At 43.3% G+C, this 18,819-nt stretch overlaps 1 protein-coding gene across 1 annotated transcript in view; it reads right to left on the bottom strand.

Moving 5' to 3' along the window:
* Positions 1-18,819, bottom strand: part of CAMK4 (calcium/calmodulin dependent protein kinase IV) — a 329,227-nt gene that overhangs the window by 193,049 nt on the left and 117,359 nt on the right. The window contains exon 2 of the mRNA XM_019532473.1: positions 8,777-8,855. Coding sequence (XP_019388018.1) covers positions 8,777-8,855 — 79 coding nt within the window. The remainder of the gene's footprint in view (positions 1-8,776; positions 8,856-18,819) is intronic.

Genomic DNA, 18,819 nt, shown 5'->3' with positions numbered 1-18,819 from the left:
GTTCTAGAGTGGCTAACTGGGTCTTGGGCCATATGCTGCCCCTGTGATTTTCCAACAACTGACTTGCCAACATCAAAGAGTAAATAGCAGTTTCTTATTTTTGGTACTTCTCTCTCCATTTTCTGCATGTAACTCTACTTTTGTCGATGCTGGAAAGAATTTCTGTTTGGCAGTACACAAGGACCTGGCAACCAGGCCTCAAAATCAAATTACTGTTAATAGCAATGGCAAAACAAATAGGTTCATGTGAAAATAATAGCCTCTTGAAAAACTCATCCGATTCTCACAGAGTTGAGGGAAATCTGACTCTCATGTCCTCAAGTAAGAAGCAGATTTTCATGGATCCCCACCCCACCCTTGTAAACAACAAAGAATCCAGTGCAGGCAGAGAACCATCTATTCAGAGCCCCTGTACTTCCAGATTCACTCCTGGACCTTAGAAGCTGTGCTCACAAGCATTGCACCGCCATTGGATGGAAGTATAATAATATAGTTGGATGCCCAGGGCAGCTGCAACATACTGGGGCAGTGACAACTTCCAACTGCTATCATGCCACTGGTGTGGCTGCATGGCTTCAGAAGTGGGATTTTTTTGCCCCACTTCCCTTGCTGCAAGCTAGCCCCTGGGGTAACTGCCTTGGTCACTGCCTTCCCCCACTTATGCTACTGCCACTGAAGCCATGCCTCCAGGGCTTCTGCAGCCAGTAGTTCACTGAACTCAGCTAACAATTTCAGAATGCAAAATGAAAAAGGGGATTCTAAGAAAATGTTAGAAGATTTCTTGCTGGCTGTCGTTCTGTTACCTGACTCTTTAATGCTGTTAGACCCTTTAGTCTTGGTAGCAAATGAGATCTACCAGTTATGCATTTTTCCTACATTTTTGCAGATAGTGGACAACCCTGCCTTCTGAGTGGTTTTGGAAAAATGGGGGGTAGTACAGGAAACCGTCACTATTTGCGGGTTTGACATTTGCGGTTTCATATATTCACGAAAGCTGAACCTGCTTCTTAAATACACTTAAAGGAGCTCCTTGGGAGCTCTGTGCTTGCTCCCGTCAGGCTCCCAACACCAGACTCCCACCGCTGCGCTCCTGCCACTGCATTCCCACCATTGCTGCCGGAACCATGCCCTCCCCCACCCCAGCCACCGGGGGCACTGAGTTTATGAATGCAGATGGTGTTCATGAATGCACCACCTTATTCATGGATTTCGCCATTTGCGGGGGATACAAAAGCGTATCCCCTGAGAATGGCAAGAATTGCCTGCAGAAGCAGAAGCAACTGGCTGCCCTTTCATACAGAGAGAAGGGAAGCAATCCATACTAAATATGCCCTTTCTACCTGGATGTAATGATGAGGAAAGACCTGGGACACATTGTAAAATAAATATTCAAATAAAATTGGTTCTCAATCATACCTAAATGTTAGAACTGTGTAAAATAGCACCATTCTGCTTTGACGTTTTGATGGAACAGTGTTTCATTTTGAGTTTTGTTTTGTTTAGAAGGAATGTTCCATTTCATCGAAACTGTTTCGACGTTTCACCCATAGGCTAAAATGGGGAAGCATGAAACTGCCTACAACTTTGTCATTTCTAGCCTGATTTGGATGAAACTTGCAGGGATGGTAGCCCCTTTTGAGGGCACGAAGCCTGCCAGGCTTCAAGGAGATAGGTGCCGGTTTCTGGGAAACTGGACCTCAAGGTGCTGACAAGCAAAACTGTCACTTGCTGGTGGCAGCAACTTCCTGTCATCCAGCAGACAGATCCAGGGGCCTGCACCCCCAGGAGGGATGCGGGGCTGTGCTGGAATCCTCCCAGGGGTGCGGCCCCTAATCTGCCTGCCGGATGACAAGAGGCTGCTGTTGTCACCTGGGACCGGCCCTGGGGGCAGCCTGCACCCAGTGCCAGGAAGATTGGTGCTGCCACTGGTGCCAGGCGGCAGGAGCAGCCTCCTGTGATCCAGCAGGCAGATCAGGGACCTGCACCTCCCAGGGTTGTGGGTGGGCCCCCAATCTGCCTGCTGGATCACAGGAGGCTGCTGCTGCTGGCTGGGGCCAGTGGGAGTTACCAAGCTTCCCAGTGCTGGGTGCGGGCTGCACCCAGTGCTGGTCCCAGGGGGCAGGAGCAGCCTCCTGTAATCTGGAAGGTAGATTGGGGGCCCACACCCCTGGGAGGGCTGCAGGGGCTGTGTCAGACTCCTCCCAGGGGTGCAGCCCCCTGATCTGCCTGCCACATCACAGAAGGCTGCTCCTGCCACCTGGGACCAAGGGCAGCACCAGTCTTCCTGGCGCTGGGTGCAGGCTGCTCCCAGCAGTGGTTTCAAGCAGGAGGAGCAGCCTCCTGTGATCTGGCAGGCAGATTGGGGGCCCCCTGCCACCCTGGGAGAAGTCTGGGAGAGCCCTGCAGCCCTCCCAGGGATGCAGGCCCCCGATCTGCCTGCCTGATCACAGGAGGCTGCTCCTGCCACTTGGGACTGGCACTGGGTGCAGCCCACACCCAGTGCCAGGAAGACAGGTGCTGCTGTCCATCCCGGGTGGCATGAGTAGCCTCCTGTGATCTGGCAGGCAAATTGGGGGCCCGCACTCCTGGGAGGGCTGTGGGTCTTTGCTAGACTTCTTCAGGGGGTGTGGGTAGGCCTGATCTGTCTGCCAGATCACAGGAGGTTGCTGCTGCTGGCTAGGACTGGCGCTGGGTGTAACTCACACTCAGTGCTGGGAAGACTGGTGCTGCCACTGGCCCCAGCCGGCAGCAACAGCATGCTGTCATCCATACATAGATCCCGGGGCTGCGCCAAAATCCTCCCAGGCAGCACAGCCCCCGGATCTGTGCAGGATGACAGGAGGCTGCTGCTGCTGGCTGGGACTGGTGCTGAAGCAAAGCCTGGCTTCGAAACTTGAAATGTTTCAAAACTTTTGAAATTTCGCACAGCCCTACTAAACGTATGTATAATGTGTTTCCTTCTCATGAGTTTAATCACCTGTTGGTATTACGAAGCTAGTAAGAACATTTAGTTCAACAAGACATTACAAAGTGTACTGTAGGTCAAACTTCCTAAACTGTAGAGTAACAATTTTAATTTCATATTTTCTTCCTTTCACCAGTTTACTAATTTTTATACTTTGAAAGTTAATATGTTAACTTGAAACTAAAGTTACTACCTTGCCTATAAATTAAATGTGGTGTAACCCTCCCCCCTTCCATAATACATCTTTATTCTTGATTTAATATCTTAACCCTAGGGATGACTTATTCATGAAGTGAATAGAAGTTCAACCTAAGTGGTAACAGTTTAAAAATATTATTCTGCATTAAGTGATTTTACCTGGCATCTGCATTACAATGTGATCTAATACAATACAATATATTGTAATGCAGATGCCACGTAAAATCACTTAATGCAGAACAGTACAATATCTTTCAGTCGTAATGTGAGATTTTTTCCTATTATGAAGGATGATCTAGCAATACAGACAAAAATCTTTTCACTTTCCAGTGAACACAATGCCACTTTTCAAAACTTTTTATAGTAGAAATTTCTACTTTTTAGTAAATGTGTCTAACTGTATAGATCATAAATGCAACTAAGTAAATCATTTTATTTCACCACAAATATTAATTTAATTGGCTAATTCTTTTTGCATGTATTTATATTCAGTGCACTTTACTGCACTTTTGTATAAACTGTAGTCCTGATGGAATTGAAATTCATTTGAAAACTGATTTCCTTAGAAACAATGGATGGAAATATTCAAATTAGATTAGTTTCATTTAAAAGATGAAACAAGATTTGAACAATGACAGAGGATTACATGGATATCTCAAAACTAATACCTCAAGAATAATAAAACAATCTAGGAATTTAATAGGTAGCATTACCAGTAAAAAGATTATATTAAAAAGTTGCTATTTGCTAAGAATTACAACAATACTATTAAGGGAGTCCTGTTCTCTCTGAATTTAGTGGCAAAACTCACTGCCAGATTTTTCCCCACTGGAGTGGAAGGGATGGGAGGTTGGGGGAGGGGGGGAGCAATGGGCCAGCAGGCTCGAGGGAGGCAGATGGATTAAACCCTCCTGCCTCTCTTCTCCCACCTACACAAGACTCCAGCCCAGGTCTGCCTGGCTTTCCCCTCTGCTGGCTGCTCTCATGGCAGGGCGGTGTAGCCAAAGCCAGCTCAGTCAGCAGCCTGGCACTGCCCAGTCCAGCTCTGGCCATGCTCCTGCTGTGTAAGTGGCCAGCAGTGGAGAAAGCCAGGCAGACTGTGGCTGGGGTCCCTGTACCACCGGGAGAGAGGGGAGACAGGGAGTTGGCCAGAGGTGGTGGAATCTGCATCCTTGGAGGTTTTTAGGCCTAGCTTGACAAAACCCTGGCTGGGATGATGTGGCTGGGTAAGGTCCTGCTTTGAGCAGGGGTTTGGACTAGATGACCCCTTTAGGTCCCTTCCAACCCTAATTTTCTATGAGTCTATGATCTTCACAACATCCTTCTACAGCAGGAAAGATGTTCACAGTTGAAGATCCTATAATTAAGACCAACATTGTTCAACTACCTACTATACTTGGATGCCTCATTGACTGGGCAGCTTACTTGAGACCTCTGTGTAGGTGTCCCAAGATTTTCAGAATACTTAGCATTATTTAAGGGTATTATAAGTTTAGTTGAATGAACTGTGAAGATATTAACAAGTTATTCCTTCAAACAGTCCTGGGAGTTAAGTGAATAAATAGCATCACCCCATTTGACAGATGACAGAAGTCAGAGAAAAACGTTATGGCTCAGATCCAGACTGGCAAGCTAAGAGCCCAAAATGGAGTTAAGAAGAATTTTATCATCTAAATTGAAAAAAAAAAACCCATCCCCTGTAAATCGATACAGCCCTGCAGCTACAAAATCCCTGTAGGTACATAAAATTAAACTTCCATAAATACACTGAGAGGTCCTAGTTCAGGCAATTGGTGCCTGATTCCCCCTTTAACTCTACTGTGATCCACAGTAGAGTTAGGGAAGCACTAAACTCTGCCTACATTCCCAGAAGGGTTAAGCCATCAGCTTCTACAACATCTGGTGACAATGAGTTCCACACTTTAATTACATGCTGTGTGAAAACTCTTAATTTTTGCTAGTTTTAGACTGAGATAGGACATTTGATGGTAGCAACAGTGGACAGGCCAGGAACAAAGCCAATGATACAAGCAGTGGGCCAAGTGGTAGTGGAGCAAATGGTGATAGGCCAAGTGGTCACAGGGTGATTGGGGTTGTGTTGGCATAGGCCATGTTCAGCTCCCTGCTGCCAATGAGTATGCCCAGTGGAGCCCTGAAGCCCTGGATGATGCAGAAGACCCTGCCTCCTGCTAGCCACACTTTTGAATGTCCTAGTCTTCCAGGAGCTCTGTGGGCTACAAGGAATAGCTTTGTGTGCTGGATTTGGCCTGCACACCATATGTTTGATACTCTTGGCATAGAGGAATATAAGAGTAACTGGGCCAAAAGGAAAGCAAGCAAGAGGAAGTGTAACCCTAGGAGGAGGGAGTCATGGCTCCTTGCTATTGGGGTTATTTCTCTGTTTCTTGGCCTGTGACTGTCTAATATAAAACATATAATCAATCCTGGCAGCTGAGACTATAACTCAGGATCCCTTTGTCACTACAGACACATTTCCCTACTGCTTGTTCTCCTTCTGGTCCTATTATTTTTGTATCCTTGGATGCAGTTAGAAACATAGGAACATAGGGCTGGTAAGGCTTCTTTGCCCCTTAATTCCAGTCTCTTACATTGTAAGGCAATCATTTATGCCAGGAATTCCCTAAACTGTCACTTCAAGCCCTCATACACAACCATCAGGCACAATACTAAGTACCCCAACATCACACTAACACAGTATAATTAAAAAGAGGGCAGATGAGGGCAATGCCAATGTCCTGTCACTGTAATGACAGCAGTGTAGTAGTTGAATATGCTCATAAGATCCAAGAAAAATAACTGTTTCCCCAGGACAACACCCGCATATCCCCCCAGTCTGTGCCAATCTGACCCAAGAGAAAAATTTCTTCCTGCACCCAATTTGGTAATCAGTATGATCCAGAGTAGAAGAGCCAGACCCTCTAAAGAAACCTTATGCACCATCCCTCATAGGATGAGGAGATGGCTCTGTATCCTGAATGGAGATAAGCATCCGGGTCAGGGATAGACATTCAAAAAACCTCAGCTTGAATTGATTCATTCTTTTCAGGTGAGTTTAACCTGGCTAGGCTAAATCAGTTTGTAGCTGCATAGACACCCCAGACATGGAGGCACATGCCTCCCGTGGCTCAGGCTAGAAGCCAGGGGGCACTACAGCAGCCCTCCCTTTCCTTCCATAATGCTGAGCTGAGGGGGTGTGGCCAGGCCCTGGCAGGACACTCAGATTATGGAGGGGTTCCACTCCCCTTCTGACCAGCCCAGCAAGGAATTGATAACACAGTGTTTATCACTCCTAACTCAGTGCTTAATCCCATCATTAACAAAACAACAGAGGGACATGACCAACTATCTGTTGATTCTGCCTTTGTCCCATGTGCCACAGCATGGACTGTAGCAAGTATGTGGTCTGCTAGCTAATGCTAAGAGGTGTCTGTGTAAGGAAGAAGGGACAAGGGATCCCTGCTTAGCAGCGAGTGGTGAGGGAGATGGGGGAAGCAGCCTGCAGTCTCTGCCAAAGCTCCAGCCAGCGAGGAGGGGGGAGGGGCCAGCCCAGCTCTCTGGAGCAGAGAGCCCTGCCCAGCCCAGAGAGCATGCCAAGATGCTGGGGGAGTCTGGTTTAACTTAAACCAGCAAGGGGTCTGGGATGGACATTGCATAAACTGATTTGACCCAAATCAGTTAAGTATGATACTACACTCAAGCAGGTTTTATTTCAAACCGGTTTCAGCTATTTTCATACTGGTTTATGTGCACTGAACATCTGTTCTGTTACAGGTTTAAACCATTGTCTGATCACTTAAACTGGTGTATGTGTAATGTCTGTCTCTAGCCCTAATCTGCATCCCTGAACTGAGGGCCTAAGCTTCAAGATGAATACTACATAAGCACCCCTGTTTTCTATTAGTAAGTTCTAGGTATGTCCTTGCTTAGTGCTAAAGGGCTGTGAATTGCTTTTTGAAGGGCCTAGTGTACTCGTTCATTGTACAGAGACCCTAGCTGCCTAAACTCCCGGGGTAAGGCACTTATTTTTAGGCATGCTGAAGCCTAAACTGGAGGTGCCTACAAAACTAAGCTGGATGTGGCCCTAAGCAAATAGATCCATGGAATACAGGAATCAGTGGAAGAGCCAGGAATGGAACTGAGGATCACCTGGCTCTCAATCCCAGGTACAGTCTATCAGATTATATTACTGGCGATGCTAAACATTCACCACCTGTTCTTAGTTACAGGATCGTGTCTTTAAACTCTATTAATAACATTGAAAATTCCCTCCGTTACATAAGCTTGACTTAAGTGCTAACCATAATATTCAGATAAGCAAGGCTGCACTGTAATCTAGCCATCACTGCTGTGCACAGATTTATGTAATCATACTCTTCAATTCACCCTTTTGTTATTTCTTCCTCAAATATTACCTTTAAAAATAATTCAACACTGAGTACCTGGTACAATATGCAAATCTGAGCCTACTACTAGTCACAAGTAGATGGTACATAATATTAACCTGCCTCTTGACAAAATGATACTAAAAAACCATACAATTTTTCTTCATGAATTTCAAAGTAAAAATCATATACAACTTAAATAAAGAATTATTTATTTAAAAAATGTTAAGGGACTGTTTGAGTTTAAGGAATTGCACTGTTAGAAATCAAAACCCAAGTTTTCTCTTTTCTACAGGACAGGCAGAAGCAATGCTAGCTCTTCCCATACTACCTTTAGTCCCCTGCCAATGTGCCAAATAAATATTTAGAAGAAGCACCACTAGTTAGATATCTATGCCAGCTTAATCTCTGGCTCATTTTCAAATATGGTAAATTAGTGCCTACTTTTTATGGGTTGTGGACCTGTCCATTATATTTTGCACTGATACATCACTTAATTTAGACATCTTTACACCCATGCAACTGCCACACATACACTCATGAACTTTATGGAAGAATATTAATAAAAGTAATTAATAAATAGTGCTCATGTCCATGCACTCCTATTAGCCAGTCTTCCTTCAGCTTTTTCTTTTTCTCTAGTCAAGAATTTCTTTGTCCTTCTCTTGGCCTCACACCATTTTCTTCCTTTCTTTGAGCTCCGAATAGTCTCCCTTTTGTAAGCCCTGCCCATACTTTTCATGATCCACTTCACAACAAGCTTACAGGCACCTCATAGAAGTATTCCATGCAGAGATATGTGAATAATTGTCTTTTTTAGTTCATTTGCTGTCCTTAAAAAAAAAACAGGGCAGATGAGCTGTTTTGTTTCAGTTAAACTTTTTTAAAAGTTTTTTTTAGTAAAACAGGAGTAAATCCCTAAAAGAAAAATCAAAACACTTTATCTCAAAATACCGAAATTAAAAGATTTCTGAAAGAGATGGCACGCATGAAGCTTTTTTTCTTTACAGAACAATTTGTCAAAAATTGACACAAATTCCTAAAATATTTTGATAGATCTAAATTTGCATTTTTCAGCAAAAAATTCCAAAACATTTTACCCAGCTGCAACTCACTGCTCCCCCACCCTGATTTTGGTTAACTGACGCCTCCCACAATCATTGAAGAACTAATTTAGTTTGTCCAAAAAAAGTACAAAATACAAACTTACAGTTTTCTTCAACATTTTGACAGCATAGGGCTTCTGGGTTCCTTTCTGCCTGCATCTGTAAACAATGGATGTAGCACCCCTAAATGAAAGAGAAAGATTGGTTTCAGATTCAGCCTACTGAATATATCAGTGAACAATCTTGTCTAGTTAGATCACTCATGGATAACTCCTAATGGGCCAAGTCCCAGTGCTGCTAAAGCAGCTACTGCAAAAGAGCACCTATAGGGCTTCCTGACAGCACACTGCTGGGTGGGCTATCAGGGACCTAGCCACTCTCCCTCTACTTTCGGTTGGGAGGAGGTGCAGTGGAGGACCAGGGGATACTAGCAGTTGTAGAGGCCCTGATTGGGCCACATATAATTGAACAGGTATTATACATGGTGCTAGAAAACTGAAGCTGCTACTTAAAGAGCGAACAGTTTGTGGTGAACTCACTAGGGTTTTTCTGCTACAAACTGCTTGAATGCTGTGTGTATGCTTTTTTGTGCCAGGAAAAAAGCATTTTTCCCCAACACAAATGTATTGATTATTCATGGCCTTACTTGAACACAGCAGGTCAAAACTGCAATAATTTGCTCAGATTAAGTAACGTTTCTAGCCAAAAAGGAGCTGTATTGTATTCTATAGTCAAACACAGAAAAGATCTTTGACACCCCTGTCAGTGCATTCAGATAATTTTTTATTCCATTACTTTTGTTATATGGCTTTGAATTTCCCAGTGCCCCCAAATTTTAGAAGGAGAAGTAGCAAAATGCTGATCACCAATACAGGCAACCCCCGGTTAGTGCTCTTAATTGGTTCCTGAAAAACCAAGCATTAAGTGAAATGAGCGTTAAGCGAAACCAAAAGTATTTGACAACCCAAGATGGTGACCGCAATTGTTTTTAATGACCCAAGATGGTGACTGCGAGCATTATAGCGAAACTCACTGAGTGCTAAGTGAAATCAAGTACAGGCATACCTCGTTTTATTGTGCTTCGCTTTACTGTGCTTCACAGATATTGTGTTTTTTACAAATTGAAGGTTTGTGGCAAACTTGCGTCGAGCAAGTCTATCGGCGCCATTTTTCCAACAGATTTGCTCACTTCGTGTCTCTGTGTCACATTTTGGTAATTCTCGCAATATTTCAAACTTTTTCATTATTATTATATTTGTTATGGTGATCTGTGATCAGTGATCTTTGATGTTACTATTGAAAGAAGTTCTACTGTGGGTAAAATGCTATCAAACAGCATCGCATGCTACAGAGAAACCTTTCGTGAAAGGAACAGTCAATCGATGCGGCAAACTGCATTGTTGTCTTATTTTAAGAAATTGCTACTGCCACCCCAACCTTCAGCAACCACCACCCTGATCAGTCAGCAGCCATCAACATCGAGGCAAGACCCTCCACCAGCAAAAAGATTACGACTCGCTGAAGGCTCAGATGATGGTTAGCATTTTTTAGCAATAAAGTATTTTTTTAATTAAGGTATGTACATTGGTTTTTTAGACATAATGCTATTGTACACTTAATAGACTACAGTATAGTGTAAACATAACTTTTATATGCACTGGGAAACCAAAAAATTCGTGTGACTTGCTTTATTGCGATATTTGCTTTATTGTGGTGGTCTGGAACCAAACCCGCAATATCTCCGAGGTATGCCTGTACCAATTTAAAATGAGCATTACAGCAAAATAGCACTAAGCAAAACAGTGTTAAGCAGGGGTTGTCTGTATTATTTTCCTGGCATTTTTGCTCTAACTGGAGACAGGTTGGACTTGAAATTTAACAAGGAAGTCTTGGTCTCATGACATTTTCATTACAAAGTTTAAAGACTCAATAGTTTTGATAGGTTCATAAAAGTTAAAGCAAGAAAAATCCATTGTGATCCTCCTGCATAACACATACTGTTCAATTATACTAGTAATTCCTGCAGTGAAGGGACTTTGTCACTACGTAAGTGAACACCATTGAATTCAACATCTTATTCTTGAATTAGAAGATACACTCTACAAAGGCTCATGCACAGGAAGAGGTCAGTTCAGATAAGCTATAAATAGAGACACTGAATCTTAAAAGATATGCCCATATCAAGATTCTATACAAATGGAGAATATTTTATTTCTTCTGCATGCTAAAGTGATTTATTTGTCCTTTATGATTACATAGTGTATTGATAAACATGGGAAAGTACCTAAAGCTTAAAAAAAATTCAGAATCATTAAATGAATTTAATGACCATTTCTCACTAAGCAACTGTAATGACTCTTATTTAAAAAGCAGAAAAAAATATATAAGGATACATTATTATGACGCACACACTGCACACGCACACACTTACTGCACAGTAAACCTCACTAACCATGAGTAAATTTACTACCTTCAGATGCAAGAATCAAATGTACTTGTGATTACTTACTGTGCCGTAGTGCTCATGCAGATGTCTGAGTAGGAGCAAATCTGCTCCCAGGCAGCTGGCTACCAGAAGGTGGAAGATTGCTTCCTGCTCCCAGAAGCTGCCTGCTGCCTGGGCAGGCTCTGCCACCAGAGCCTGGGTAGTGGACTATGTCCCCCTGCCCGGATGGCAGGAAGCTCCAAGCCCACCGCTCCAAGATCATGATTGAGGAGTGGGGGCCGAGAGGTCTTTATCCTCCAGTCTCTGTTTGCCATTGTGATTGGGGAGTGTGGGGCTGGGAGATCCTTATTTCCCAGCACCAGCTCTGCAACCATGGGGCCAGTGCTGGGCAATACCTATATAGGAGATCTCCCAGCACTGGCCCCGTGGTCACAGAGTTGGTACTGGGAGCTCCCTGCTGGTGGGGGCTGGGAGCCTGTTCCCTGCCCAGTTCCATGATTGCAGAGCTGGATGAGGAACAGGCCGGGGATTGCAGAGCTGAGCAGGGTACAGGCACTCCAGTACCTGCCCTGCTATTGCGAAGCAGGGGCTGGGAATTATCCCAGTTAGAGGCAGGTCCTAGCCCTGTGCCCAGATCAGATGATTGAGGCACAGGGTTTGAAAAGATCTGCAGGGATGGGGTAGGCCCCAGCCTCCTGCCCCAATTCACCCATGGGGCTGCTGGCAGAGAGCTAACTGTTAGGTGCCCACTGGTGGATGAAGGCAGAGAGCTGAGACCTGCCCCTCCCCTGCAGCTCTTTCCAAGTCCCCTGCCCCTGACTGGGCAGCCATGGCCAGGAGTTTCCTGCTGCCAGGGCAGGGGGACATTGTCCCCCTGCCTTGGCAGTCCTCAGGGGCAGGGTGTGATGTCCCATCTCTGGCCAGAAGACAGGTGTCTCCTGGCTGGGTGCTTCCTGCCAGCCCCTGGGCTAGCACCTAGGGGAGCCTAGAGCTACCTGTGGTGGTGGCAGGAGCCCATTGCAGGGCCCCAGGAAGCAGAAGAAATTTGCTGCCATTAGCAGCAAATCTGCTCCGGCTTCCCTGCATGTGTAGATACCTCCCCGGGAGCATTTATTCATGAGTATTTTACTCATGTGAGTAAACTGCTACTGCATCAATTGCCTGTGTAGGCACACCCACTGTGTCCTGTAGAGTCCTAATCTGAAGGCTATGTTTTCTCCTAAGTGATGATATGTCAGACAGTTGAAAGTTCTGTTCTGCCAGAAAGAAAAGGACTAACTAGCAAATCCTTTACCCTCTGCTTCAGATATAAGCATCAGAAATGTGAGCAAAGGCAGGTTCTGGAATTAACCTGATAGACATAGGGGAGGTCAAATGTTAATTGCTAGCAGAACAAAAGCCTACCCCTTCCTAATTTAGTGATGATAATGAAAAAAGGCCTTCCTTTCCTTTGTTGTTGATTTCTTTTAAATTAAATGCACTCTCTCTGAATTCATCCTTATTGCTTTAAATGTACAGAATGTAGAGAGAAGTTTAGAAAAAATGAAGAAGCATGGTGTGGGAGATGGATGCTTATTTTCATGAGCACTTTAGTACCCTATGCAGTCCTCCAATCACATGCAAGAAGTAAACTTGCTTTATTTATTTTGGCTTTCTGCAGCAGGGCAGTCATGGATAAATTAGCCTACTGCTGAACCAGCAGATGCAACTTTCCTGAATCTGTATGGTTTGGAAAGCCTTGGATGCCTTTTGCATAATTAGACTCTCAGTCAACACAAAGTGGTGGAAAACTGAAGTGGTGGAGAAGCTCACTTGTGCCCGTATAGTTCTGAGATGGTGTAATCATTATAAGTTCTGCCCCATCCTGAATTTTTCAGGGGGAAAATTCAGTTATGAGTGGAAATTTAAAAAAAAAGAGATTATTGGGAATTTTTTGACTAAGCATTTTTTTTTGTCAGAAGAAAAGCCATTTGTAGAAACTGAAACTTTTTGCAGGAGTGTATTTGTCCATTTTGGCAAGCATAGAAAGTACAGTAAAAATGAGAGTGTGTGTGACAGGATCAGAGAAAGAGACTCTCTATAATCCACTGGCTAAGACACCCATTTGAAATGTGGCAGATGCAAGTCCAAGTCTCCATGCCAATTAATATTTTTAAATTTATACAAAGTAGAACAGTTAACTGAAAAGACTGAGACTGAAAAGAACCTCATACAAAAAATACTCAAAAGGATGCTTAGCTAAGATATGACTGAAGTATCAGTCCACGTCTGGACTTGAACCTGGGTCTTCCCTCTACCCAACTGAATATCCTACCCATTGGGCTAACCTGAGCTAGATAAGTGCTCATTGCCCTCTCTTCTGGCTTTGAAAAGTTTTGGTTTACTCCAGTGAGGAACAGAAACAATTTGGCAATCTCAGATGATTTCATGGGCTGCTCAGCTCTAATGTCTTTATAGTTAGAAAATATTTTTTTGTTCACAGACTGGGTTTAGAAGAACTCACAGCTTTGTGTTTTTCTTTCAAAACTCTTACCTTAGAGTCATAGAAACTGACTGAATTCCAAGCACAACTTAACTGAAGTTCTTGGAACAATGTAAAGAGGATGTGTAAGAGAAAATGCAGGCAATTTGGCAACGTAAAAAGAGAGGGTGAGAATTTCTACTTTGTGGAAAATACCAGCAATTTCTTGTAGCATGCTATATAGCTGCCAGGAAAGCAGGTTAATGTTTCTAAGCAAGATTTATTTTAAGAAGACCAAATACGTACTATAAAAATAAGTGTGTGTGTGGGGGGGTTTCTATAAATTAAATCTTACTTCACTAAACACAGGACTTTCTACAGAAATAGCCAACTTTTGAACAAGTACAAAAGCCTAAAAATATTATATTACTCTTACCTAATGCCACTCAATCATAAATGACATCTAAATAAAACACTTGCTCTTATACAATACATTGATTGCATTAAGAACAAGGACAACTTGTGGGAAGCATCATTACTTGCTCAGGATGAATATGGATAGGTAGTTAGAAAATGGGTTCTCAGATCTACTACTGAGATATATTTTACTGCAATTGTAATATTTTTGACAAATAGCGAAATTTAATATTCAGATGTCAGTCTAAAAGATTTTGCTCTTTGTTTGAACTGCAACATAAATGTTAGAAATCATATCAGAGGGAAAATTAGATCATTGATTCTTTGCATATGTGCTATAATATGTTGCAGTTTTATTTGAAATAGTTCTTGCCTGCTAGCCATGTGGAGATCAGGACCCATTCAAATCTTGGCAGGACAGGTCTTGGGATGGACAGGTCCCAATCTCCATGGGTGCCTATATACGTGCAGAGAAGCTGCTTTGATGTGCTGCAGTTACAATGCATCAGAGCAGATTCGATTAATTGATTAATCAAGTCTGCTAGAGTGTGGTAATTACCACATTCCAGCAGGCTTCAGCATCATGTGTATCTGCTGAAAAATGGTGTCAGGGGAACTTTAACTAAAGCTCATTGAACAAGCTTTAATTAAAGCACCCCCACCACAATTTTTCAGCACAGGGATTTTCATTATTAGGAAATAAATTACTCTGTGGTACATACCCACTTGGGGGTTAAATATGGCTTCTTTTCATAAAATCATAGAAAAATAGGGCTGGAGACTAAGGAGGCAGAATATGGACTAGAGTATATTTCGGATTGTAGTACCTGACAGCAACAAATGTTACTTCACTCATTCTATTTCTGATTCAGCAAATTAGCTTCTAATTAGGGCTCAAAGTAAGAATGCTGGTAATGGAAAACTGAGCTGGGAGGTAAAGCACTGGTGCTATACAGTACTATAAGAGCAAGTGCTCCAGAACAGGCAGTTCTGTGCCCTTTTTCTCCTTTCCTTAACTCCTTTTAAATAACTCAGCCAAATTATGCATACAAATATCTAAATTTCTCCAATAATGCGTGAACTTCTATATGGTAGTAAACAGTTTTTTTTCCCATCAAGTCTGAAAAACTTAAGCAAGCTGCTGCAACCTTGTCCTTTGGGACAAGTCTCAATGAGGAGCTCTCACATAGCAGGAAACTAGTAAACTATGATTCAACTACATGACTGGGGGGAGGGGGGTTCCTTTAAATGATTCCCCAATTCTCTGGCAGAATCAATAATTTCTTTATTCATGTTCTCACATTTCACCAAAATGGGCAATAGTGTGGATGTGCATGTGGAGATGCATGTGGAGGTGGGTCCACTGAAGTCAATGGCAAAACTCCTACTGATTTAAATGGAGCCAGGATTTCATCCTCAGTATGGAACTTTAGAAATACTGAATCAAATTTTCAAAGCCAGTTACTTAAACTGCATGCACAAACTGCATCAGTATAGGGATCAAAGCCAAAAAATAGTGAGTGGATGTGCTTACAATTGGACATCGCAGATGAGCACTTTTTGCCTATTTAACATAAGTGCAGCTATGTGCAGTACAACCACCTACCATACAACCATAGTTTGACTATGACTATGAAGTCTATAGTATAAAGAACTGGAGCAGTTAATACTAGTTTTAACACTGTCTCTGCTCAGTCAAGTACCTTTTATCTCACAAGCTGCAGCTTCTTTTTTCAAGGTAAATTACTGGAAAATAATGGTAATATTTTCATAATTTATTCAATCTGGAAGGAGCAGAGTGTGCATGAGGGAATAAAACTAAGCAATAAGAATCTGGAAGAGCTTCTAAAGGACTTGGCAAGATCTTTCTGTCTGGCCCATTTAAGATTAGTTGGTCTTTTTTTCTCATTTGACACATTCTTACATTAAACAGGATGTTGTTCCAGTAAGTATCCTGAAAAGCCTGTATCTGTGATTCAACACCACCTCTTACTGTTCCTCATGCTATTCCCAAAGGGCTTAAGGAGAGAAGGATCTGCAGCATGACAACAAAGGGGAGGATAAGCAACAAACAAAATTGTTCAGTTATTGAGTACTAAACTTGTTTTCTTTTTCTTCTCCCTTTTTTCTGGCAGAAGTTTGCTTTAGCAACAATCAGTGCTCTGAAGGAAGACTATCCTTTTAAAATCAGACCAGGCAATTTAAGGGGTACTTAGGGTTTTACTAAAACAAATGTCAAAAAGTACTCTTTACTAGTCGGTTTTGCCACACTGGCTCTGACACTGAAAATATCAGTGTCTGGGCTTACCTGTAACATTTGGAGTACCCCCACTGTGGGGAACAGTAAAGCAAAGAACTTTTGTGTTTTCAGGATTAGGGTACAGAGCCGTGGGATTGTTATAAATTCATTTGATTGTTGCCTAACCCTCCAACATGGCCTGTGGATTCCAGGCACAACATGGAAGATTTAGCTTTATTATGTGATGGACTGTTAAAAGTTCAGCTTTTTATTCAGGTTGGGATATCAATTTCTAAACCTGAAAGGTAGTGGATACTCAAACATGGCAGCACAGACAGATTAAAATAATACCTTTCAAACAAACACAGGAAAAAAGAGTGTTTTATATTCTTTCAGGGTGGTGAATTATATACTTCCATCTCCTCATTTTATGAATCTGACTTATTTTATAAAGCCACTGTGATTTTGGAATGAAAAATTCACAGTTAAAATTACTGATTCATACAACACTCCAGCATTTCTTTTACTTGTAATGTATTTCAAGTAGCCAAACACTTAACCTGACCTATTAAACCTCTTCTGTAACTATAACTTGAAAGGAGACACTGCCATAGTCAGCTGCAGTTATACTGAAATTATTTTTATTTTCTTATAGATGGAATACAAAAAAGCAAGTGAAAGCACCTAGCTCACTCTTGGGGTGACATATATTAGAGTAGAAACTATTTTCATACAGTATATCCTTGTTTAATATATCCCAATAAATATATTACATGCGCAAGACAAAAACTACAATTTTTTCATAGATTTTTCATAGAGTTCAGCCCCCTACTCCAGGGGCAGGAAGTCAGCAGGGATCATAGGATCCCAGCAAGATAAGCATCCATATGTGTCTTGAAGGCATTCAAAGTAGGTGCTTGAATCGTCTCTCACGGCAGTCTATTCCAAACCTTGGGGGCTTGGACAGTGAAGAAGTTCTTTCTTATGTCCAGTCTGAATCGGTCATGGCGGAGTTTGTGATGGCTTGATCTTGTCATCTCTTGGGGCGCTCTGGTGAACAGACGTTCCCCCAGATTCTGATGAGCACCCCTGATAAACTTACAGGTGGCCACCAGATCACCCCTGAGCCTGCGCTTTTCCAGGCTGAAGAGTCCCATGTCTCTCAGCCTCTCATTATCAGGTCTGTTTTCCTGACCTCTGATCATGTGTGTGGATCTCCTCTGCACTCTCTCAAGCTTCTCCACATCCATTTTCAATTGCGGAGCCCAAAACTGGATGCAGTACTCCAGCTCTGGCCTCACCAAGGCTGAGTACAACGGGAGAATGATGTCCTGGGATTTGCTTGAGAAACACCTATGGATGCAAGCCAGCGTTTTGCTCGCTTTATTAGCTGCAGCATCACACTGAAGGCTCATGTTCATCTTGTGGTCAGTCATGACCCCCAAGTCGCTTTCATCTGTAGTGCTAACCAGCGTAGCACTGCCAAGCCTATAAGCATGCTGCAGGTTTTTCCTCCCAAAGTGGAGAACCTTGCATTTATTGGTGTTGAACACCATCAGGTTCTCATCTGCCTATTTCATGAGCCTGTCAAAATCTGCCCAGATCACCCTCCTGTCCTCAGGTGTGGATGCTTTATCCCAGAGCTTGGCATCATCAGCAAACTTGGCTAGTCCACTTCTGACACCAATGTCCACATCATTGATGAAGATGTTAAATGGTATAGGCCTTAGGACACAGCCTTGAGGGACCCTACTGGAGACCGCACACCAAGATGATTGGCTCCCGTTGACCACCACCCTCTGGGTCCTACTGCGGAACCAATTCTGCAGCCAGTGGATTGTGGTGAGGTCTAAGCCGCAGTTAGCCAGTTTAGCCAAGAGGTGATCATGGGATACCATATGGAAGGCTTTTTTAAAGTCAAGATATACACCGTCAATCTCTTCCCCCTTGTCCAGGAGATAAGTCACCTGGTCATAAAAGGAAATGAGTTCGGTCAAGCAAGACCTACCCGCAACAAACCCATGCTGGATATCCCTAGGATATTGCCTTCAGCTAGTCTGTTAAGGATGGCCTCTGTGATAATCTTTTCCGAGACCTTCCCCGGGATAGAAGTCAGGCTGATGGGCCTGTAGTTTGCCGGATCCACTTTCCTCCCTTTCTTGAAGATAGGCACCACATTGGCCTTCTTTCAGTCTTCAGGCACTACACCAGAGCACCAGGAGGTCTCAAAGAGACTGTGCCAGAGGCTGGGCTATGATGCTCACCAGTTCCTTGAGTACCCTTGGGTGTAGATTGTCAGGGCCAGCTGACTTGAAGGTATCCAACCTCTCAAGGTGCTGATATCTTCACGAGGTCAGCAATGATGGAGGGCAGGGGATCTCCCTCACCCAGACCTCCTTGTCCCGTAGCGGGCATGGGAGTCCCATGGGACTGATGAAAGACTGACGCAAAGTACTCATTTAATAAGTTGGCTTTTTTCTGGGCATCAGTTGTCAGTTGTCCCATCTGGTTCAGCAGGGGTCCAACGTTGCCCTTGCTTTTCCTCCGGCTCCCCACATATCTGAAAAAAGGACTTTTTAGTGTC

This window comes from Crocodylus porosus, unplaced genomic scaffold, assembly GCF_001723895.1.
Source record: "Crocodylus porosus isolate Cpor-Errol unplaced genomic scaffold, CroPor_comp1, whole genome shotgun sequence".
Taxonomy (NCBI): Eukaryota; Metazoa; Chordata; order Crocodylia; family Crocodylidae; genus Crocodylus; species Crocodylus porosus.
Note: the sequence above shows the minus strand (reverse complement) of the source record. Positions and strands in the feature narration are given on the sequence as shown.